Source organism: Lacerta agilis, chromosome 12 (genome assembly GCF_009819535.1).
Source record: "Lacerta agilis isolate rLacAgi1 chromosome 12, rLacAgi1.pri, whole genome shotgun sequence".
NCBI lineage: Eukaryota > Metazoa > Chordata > Lepidosauria > Squamata > Lacertidae > Lacerta > Lacerta agilis.
This window is the reverse complement of record NC_046323.1, coordinates 32704389-32712801: the sequence shown is the minus strand read 5'-3', so window position 1 is coordinate 32712801 and position 8413 is coordinate 32704389. Positions and strand designations below refer to the sequence as shown.

Here is an 8413-nt window from a genome sequence, read left to right as displayed (position 1 = left end):
TGTATGTTAGCCGCAGATATAGATAACTAAACAGATAACACGTGGGGATCCGCCGGGTAAATCGTTATCTGACGAAACAAGCTTTTGTGTCCAAAAACCTGACGCCGCTATAAATTCTATTTTGCCTTGTTGTAGGCTCCACGCAAGCCTCTGTGTGTTTTGCTGCAACCCACCAACGGAGCTCACACGAGCATTGCGAATAACAGTCTCAGCAACAAAGGAGCGTGACTTTTATATAAGCGAGAGGAGAATGAGAGAGCGAATGAATCAACTGCGGCGGGCGAGGGCGCACCTCCGTCTCACGAGCCGCTTCAAACCCCCCCCCCCATACCCTCCTCCCCACACAACGCTCCCCCGCCCTTTCCGAGCCTCCTAACGGACAGTTGCTGCTATTATGGGAGAACCCACGAGCCCCTTGCTTAGAAGACCAATCCCAGTTTTAGGTCCCGCCCCTGCTGGCGTGCCATTGGCTGGCGGAGCCGGCACTCTGCAGTCCCGGCCTCGGGGTGCTGCTGAGGCGATTTCTGAGGTGCAGCCGCGGCTTCGAAGGCTCAGACGAGTGAGGAGCCGAGTGGAGGGGAGGAGACCGCCGCTGGGACCCCCGGTCCCTTCTCCCGCAGTGGCCCTCATGCCCAGCCGCGCTGCCCCCGTTTGGGTGCCTAGTGGAGGGGTTGCCGGGCTTCTTCTCCTCCTCCTCCGCCGCCGCCTCTTGGGGCGGTAGCTGGGGCAGGGGAAAGGAGCGGCGGTAGAGCAGCCGCTGCCCCCACTCCCACTCCCGCCGTTTCCCGCCCTCCGAACAAAGGCGCCGCCAGAGGCCCCCGCCTCGCCCTCCGCTGCGAGATGGCGTCGTTCAACATCGGGGGACTCAACGCCTCCTCTCGGAGGAGAAGCGTCCATTCCCGCAACGCCACTGTCGAGAGGCGGAATCTCATCACCGTCTGCAGGTGAATTGACTCCACCACACACACACACACACACACACACACACACACACGCTCGCGCGCGCGCAGGCACACGGGTTTGTCTCTGTATGTATGGGGCAGAATGTGTCGTCGATAACCCCGCTCAGTTGGCGGTCCTGCTCTGCAATGCGTGCCCAGCACACCCCCGCTGTGTTTCAAGCGGCTTGCACAGTAAATGCCTTCAGGTTTTGCTGCCTTAATCCGGAGTAAGCGCCACCACCCTGCGCTCTCTTTTTCCGTTCCGCTCTTGCATTTAACAGCAGGGAGGGAACCCCAGTTTCTTCTACCCCACGCTGGCTCTAAATGGTGGTGGGATGTGTGAAAGGATGCTCAGGGGGCAGCTAAACTCTGCTTAGGTAGACTTGCCAGAATAGGGAATTCCCTCCACTTTTGCATTCCTCTTCTCTCTCTCTTTCTCTTTCTCTTTCTCCTCCCCCCCCTCCTTACACCTTCCTGATGCTGCCTCTTGAGCATCTGTGCAGAACTCTTTCCCATCTTCCTTTCCCATCTGTGAATTTGCTACATCTAATTGCATGTACGCTGTTAGATGTGTCAAGTGTGGGATCCTGTGACAGTTTCTGAGATTGGAATGTGATCTGTGTTAGGGCATTGGTCAGGTGTATGGCCTGCCTGATTCTGGCCCCATCAGGCGCTTTTGATGATTCATAGAATTATAGAGTTGGAAGGGACCACAAGAGTCATCTAGTCCAACCCCTTGCAATGCAGGAATCTTACGTTCAACTTGAGGCTTGAACCCACAACCCTGAGATTAAGAGTCTCATGCTGTACTGACTGTGAATGCCAAGAGAGAAATATTAGTATACTAAGCCCTTGAGTTTGTATTTCCCCATTAGCTATTGTTGTTGTTGTTCAGTCGTTCAGTCGTGTCCGACTCTTCGTGACCCCATGTACCAGAGCTATCAGGATGCAATCTCTCTGCCTTGCAGTTCAGTTATACTTGAACCAGATCTCAGCTTGACAACAGTGTGTTGAATGTCATGGTACTACTCCAAAGCATATGGAGAGAAAGTGATGACCATATCCTGGGTTCTGTTCTATTAATGTGACTAAGGAAAACACAGGTTATGTCTCTGCAGAAGAGAACTGGTGTAACAGTAATGATGACAAGCTCCTATTGCCAAGGGGAGGCAAAACCTTCCCCTTACCACAGATACTGTGTCTGGCTTAGTTCCCATGTGTTTGTGTCCCTGGAGTTCCTCCCTATATAAATGAATGGTTTAGCTTTGCCATTAATTCTATTGGGGGGAAATTAAAGGCTGCTTTTGTGGCACTGTTACAGTAAAGGCAAAAAATGTCTCACACAGCATGGCATAGATTTCACTGAACCATGGTGTGTCACTGCACCTCACCAGGGAGCAGTCTCACCACCACCCTCCATCTTTAAAAATGTGCATTTTGCTGGTCCATTTATATCAGCCTCTTCCTAGCATAAACAGTATATGCTTTTTCTCTGTAATGCTCCGTTCATAACATTCTGCCAAACTCTAGCAGTCTCAGAGTTTGACTATGAATATGAAGTGTTAAGTCTATCAGGCATTCTCGAGGCGACTGGCATGGGTTTGGCCAGACTGCGGGAGGCAGTAGAGGATAGGGGTGCCTGGCGTGCTCTGGTCCATTGGGTCACGAAGAGTCGGACACGACTGAACAACAACAAAGTTTATCAAAACAGTTGTCTGAGTTCCATAGGACACAATAAATAGGTTGAAGTCTAAGATATAGCTGAGGTAAGGCAAACCTACCATTCTCACCAGACACTGGGATCCCTGAGTGTAGGAGCTTACTGGTAGTTTCTTGCATGTCAGTGAACATCTCTCTTTTGGTTCTATGGGTAAAGACACACACACATTGCACTTAAGAACAAGGTTGCAGTGGAAGAAAACCTGTCAAGCCATTTCATTGTTGGTTTGGGTTTGTGTTTGGTTGAGGGGAATGAGAGGGTGGCTAGGTGTGAAAAAGCCAGATTGGCTCTGTCTGTTGCCTTTTCCAGAGCAATGGTCTCTGTGCTGGTCTGATGGTATGGAGTGGTCAAGGTAAATGCAGGCATGTAATGGAACTGAAGAAAATAGGGGAAATGATCAGTCCCCTCTTTGCTCATCATGTGATGCTCCCTTCCCAAATTAATGACAAACAGAATAGTATTCCTTTTTTTTTACTTTATTTATTAAATCAATAATATATACTTCAATTACATACACAAATAAATAAAAGCAATGCATTTGAATGAAAATTAATCATGGATAATACAAATTTGGTTCATTTCATTCACAATCCTGGGGGTAGGGGTGGGAATATTATTGTTATTGAGAGGCAGTAATATATTTTTTAAAGATTTGTTTTATTGTGTTCCAGGTCTTATGATATTCACACTTAAAGCTGAAAAGTTAATAAATATTCCAAATACTAGTGTATTTTACAGGAAGCATTTAAACATTGCTATCATCATCTGTTGTAAATATATATTACAATCGGGAAGATTTGGCTTAAATGTGGTTATAGCCATGATTTATTTTTATGGGTGTTTTTCTTTATCTTTGTGGAATTTCACATGCTCAACATCTTGTATAAGCTGGTATGCTGACACTTACACATGCATATTTACATGTTCCAGAGTCATAGATGGTTGGTAAGTTAATGTTTAATGTTCAGGCACCAGAAATTCATTTATGTGTAATGGCACATTCATGGAACCCTGCACAGGCAAACATGTATTTCTCTTACAAAAAAAGAAGAAGAAAAAGGCTGGCACAGTTAAAACTAAGTCTCTAAACATTAATGGTGCCATTACTGTATTCTTAGTTGATCTGTTCTGTAGAAATTGCCTTTCATTTACATTAGAAGTAGATTTTTCTGTATTAGCCTATAGCATGTTAATTGATTATTTTCAGTAAAAAAACCCCAGGGTTTTATTATCTCATCTTAGATCCATATTTGGGGAGGTTTTTTATGTGAACTGGGACACATTGTCATATCAAAATGTGAGTAAAAAAGAATGCTCTGGCTGTTGAACTCACACTGTGGGTAACTTTCAGTGAATTTAACACCCACAAGCTTGTCATGCCTCACATAATTCAACTGATAGCCCTCTCCAGGTCCTGTTCTCCCGCTTTTATCCTCCAGATTTGTGCCACTTTGTGTCCTGTATTTAGTTTGTGTGAGAATTCATTGTAGTTTTTAAGTATGAAGAGAGACTAATGCTCTCCTCCCCTCTGCTGTAACAGAGAGATAAGGTGCGTACTTGCTGCCAATACTTGATTTTAAAAAGTCTCAGAGCATATACTCAATTCCTAAGCTCTGTTATTCAACACTCATTCAGTTCTTCTAGCAAAGCTTTGGAAATATGTACTTGCCTGCTCATTTGTAGCAGTCAGAATGGTCCTCAGGCAACCAAGCATACCCTCATCCTTACTTCTGCATGTGATTGTGCTCTCTCCTGCCAGATGTATATACAAATACATCTTTCCATTATGTTTTTTGAATTGGAACAATTAAGTACAGTGCTGTGGCTGCTACATCTGCAGTCCAGTTTTGATACAGACAGGCCGAGTGCCTACCTGACAGCACCAGTAGCTGTGATTCTCCAGTTGAGTAAATGCAGCAATGTACTATAGGTGTTTATCATGCAACTTATGAGATGGAGATGGGTGGGAGGGAGGTACTATTGTGTATCCACATGAGTGGTGTTTTACTTTACCCATTTTATTATTTTTTTACAAATTATGTAGTGTGTACCACTCAGTTACTATCTGGTGGAAGAGAAATTAGGGCAAGCTCATTGGCCCCTCCCACATCATTGCGTTCCTATTACCAGCTTCATCATCTTCCACATACTAGAAGTCTATCAGGAAGCCTTCTGTGCTCATGTAGGCTTCCCATCTGAAGGAGTTTAGAATTCTGCTCTTCCGGGGAACTAACTCAACACTTTTGATAAATACTTTGGATAATATCCATTGTAATCTGAACTTCTTAACAGAACAAATATACCACTTTGAGGAGGCACAAATCAACTGCTTGATTGGCTGTGGAGTAAGAGATATTTGCATACTAAGGTGGAATATAGTGAAAAAAACTCAAATATTGTTGAAATCTAAATGTATTTGTTTTGGAAATTACAAACATCAGTGGTGTGCTTTTGTCAAGAAATATGCTTCTCTAAAATACTATGCTGTCCAACCTGCATTATATTCTAACATGAATTAAACTCATGCTTTTTGTATTTTAGGTTTTCTATCAAGACACTGATTGATCGATCCTGTTTTGAAACTATTGATGATTCTTCTCCTGAATTTAACAATTTTGCAGCCATTCTGGAACAGATTTTAAGCCATAGACTCAAAGGTAACTGTTCTGATTTTATGTTATATGGCACTGGATCATCTGCCTATACATTGCAAATATAAATGAGGTTTAGGCTGTTTTAATAGTTACGGCTTCATCATAAAGAACAGACATTTTATCATTCAGGCATATATATTTTTAATTGTTTATTTCTCTTTCTGATATCTGTTTCAGGTCAAATCACTTGGTTTGGTTATGAAAGTCCCCGTAGCTTCTGGGATTATATTAAAGTAGCTTGTCGCAAGGTTTCACATAACTGCATCTGCAGCATTGAAAATATGGAAAATGTCAGTTCCTCAAGAGCTAAGGTTAGAAGGCTATTCATTTTTAAACTTTCTAATTTATAGCTGAGGTCCCTATGCTATTTGCTGCTATTAAACATTTTATATTGATAGATGTATGCAAAAGCTTTCTGTTCTGGTTTATTTTGAGGTAAATTAATGCTGTGAACAGGTTAGGAACCTTATATTTTATTAAAGCCTGTAAGACTTGTTATACAGTATAGCTTCACTCGTTCATGAGTTTTTGATTCTACCTTCTGTGATGAGCCAAGTGGTGTGTGTTTGCGGTTGTTTGTGTGTTTTGGAAAGCAATAGATGATGTTACTGCCCTAACCATGGGTCTGTAAACATGATCATTGCTATCATAAAAATGCTGTTTTAAATACTGCATTTGACCGGATCTCATAACATGAAAACTTTAGTATGAATCTTTTTCTGGTGAGTGTAGGTATGTATTAATATTTCGAGTTTCATATAACTCTGCATCTCAAAGGATTCTTAACTTGAAAGTTTCCATATGGTTTCCTGACAAAAACAGAAATAGTACAATAAAATTTATTTTGTATTTCTTAAACTAGTTAAAGCAGAAATGTAATGTTCATAACTTTTTTGGGGGGTGTATGAAAAATATGTTAAACTGGTAGGACATTGTAGCCCTGTGGATGAAAAATTAGCCATTCTTGCATATCTATTACCCATTTCCTACTTGTCAGGAACTTTGTTAACAAGCAGAAGAAAAACTTAGGTAAAAGCAGTGGTCACAAATTTCTTAAGCTTGGGTGGGTTGCAGGAATGTTTTCTGTGAAGACTGCTGTTCTGTAGAGGGAAACTTCTAAAACTAGGATTAGATAATTATATCTTGCTTCTCAGATTAATGATTGTTTCTAGAAAAACAGTACTGAGTCTGAATGATATAGTCCATTCTACCACCTTATTCTATGGTATATGAAAACAGCCTGGTGTGTGGGGGGGTGTATAGGACAATAATTTGTGATATTTTGGTTTGTCTAAAGAAGATACTGCCCTAGTATTACCTTTTATATGTATATATGGGTATGTGCGCAGTGATGTACATTTATTTAAGGGTGGATACATGATGCAGGCTGGGTTAACGTATGGACTGTGCGGTGGCATGCATGAATATGCAGGAGACAAGTGGTGAGAGTTCAGCAGTCATCTGGTTTGGATGATTTGAAGGAAACCATTACAGTACTCCTCTGCGCTTTCATTGTGGGTTGGCACTAGCAAGTACTTGAAAAAACCCAAAACCCCACCCACCAGAATTGCTTACACTTCTGAGTACTTGCTTATTTTTTGAAGTCCACTGGGGTTTTGCTACAATAAGATTTGTTCACTTTAGACTTAATTTGGGGAGAAATGGACTGCAGGTGAATGATCACCAAGTGTGAAGCTTATTGCTTTGCTTATTGCTATGTGACACTATTGTTTTCCTTCTGTCAGCTTGAATGGTTTTCAGAGATATGAATTGTATTCAGTTGTTCACTCTAACAATACCTAATTCATGGCTGCTTCTTTTTCAGGGAAGAGCTTGGATTAGAGTAGCGCTTATGGAAAAGCATTTGTCTGAATATATTTCCACAGCTTTGAGAGACTTCAAAACAACCAGGTATTAATCTCCTTTATTCAACAAAAATTTGAACTTTATTTCAAAGTTAATCTATGTAATTCTTTTATTACCCCAACATTTGTTCAATTATTGGGACTTAGTCATTTTTCACCTTTTCACTTTTCACTTTTTGCGCTAAAAATGATTTGTGTATCTTTATAGAAGGAAGGTCCTGATCAGCCAGATGTTTATCTCCCCCCTCCCCAGCTGGCTCACTTTGACAGGTGGGTGGGACATCATCTGATATTACAATCACATCAGGTCACTGATATGTGATGGACCCACCCTCCTGTCAGAATTGACTTACATTGGTGGGGGTGAGGACAGTAACCAGAAAAGCAGCAGCTATCAGGATGAAACTCATCAATTCAGTCATGTTCTCTACAGTGTTCTGAGCAGGCTTTAACATGCACACCCCAATCAGTTGATGAGTGGGGGGTAAAATCTTGCTGCCTTGTGGGGAACTGGTGTGCACAAACACGGGATTAACCCCACCCTCATCCATAATCTGACATCACCTGCCCATTGAAGAGATGTCAGTGGATTGACTGGTAGTCATGGTTTTGGAAAAATGGTGTTGCAGGCCAAATTGGATCCTCTGCTTTATATAGTGATGGAATACCTAAATCTAGCGCATGCTGGATAATATGTTTCTTTTTTCAGAGTAACATTTTACTTTATACTTGGCCAGTTGATGTGGTTAAATAGGGTTTTACACTTGCGTGCCCATTTCACAATATCCTTGAAAACTATGGGAAGAGTTGCGGTTGCAGCTGCAATATTGAGCAAAGTAGTTGTGTTAACTTTGTAAATATGAAATTGCTATCTGACAATGCTGATTGTTTAGTTTGTCTTTAACTTTGTGTAGCTAGCATGTCACTAAAATGGCAGAGAGTATAATTGAACTGGAAATTAATCTTATAGAAGATTCTATGAAGATGGAGCAATTGTCCTGGGAGAAGAAGCAAACATGCTAGCTGGTATGCTGCTGGGCCTCAATGCTATTGATTTCAGGTATTCCTGTGGATTTAAAACTTTTCTGTGGTATAAGGTTGTTGAAGTATGAGGAGGGGAAACTTATGAAATTTGGCATTGGAAATAACTCCAAAAGTACATAAGCTTGTTTTGTCCCATATATAATTAAAGGATTTGTCTTCAATTTTTTGGTGGCATATGTCCTAAAATGC

The 8413-nt window shown here is 41.8% G+C and overlaps 1 protein-coding gene across 2 annotated transcripts in view; it reads left to right on the top strand.

The window, feature by feature from the left end:
* Positions 1-591: 591 nt before the first annotated feature.
* RUNDC3B (RUN domain containing 3B) overlaps positions 592-8413 on the top strand; it is a 33219-nt gene continuing 25397 nt past the window's right edge. For both annotated transcript variants that reach the window (XM_033165186.1, XM_033165185.1), the window contains exons 1-5: positions 592-944; positions 5203-5318; positions 5493-5626; positions 7141-7226; positions 8151-8240. In XM_033165186.1, the coding sequence (XP_033021077.1) occupies positions 841-944; positions 5203-5318; positions 5493-5626; positions 7141-7226; positions 8151-8240 (530 nt within the window). In that variant the 5' untranslated portion in view covers positions 592-840. The remainder of the gene's footprint in view (positions 945-5202; positions 5319-5492; positions 5627-7140; positions 7227-8150; positions 8241-8413) is intronic.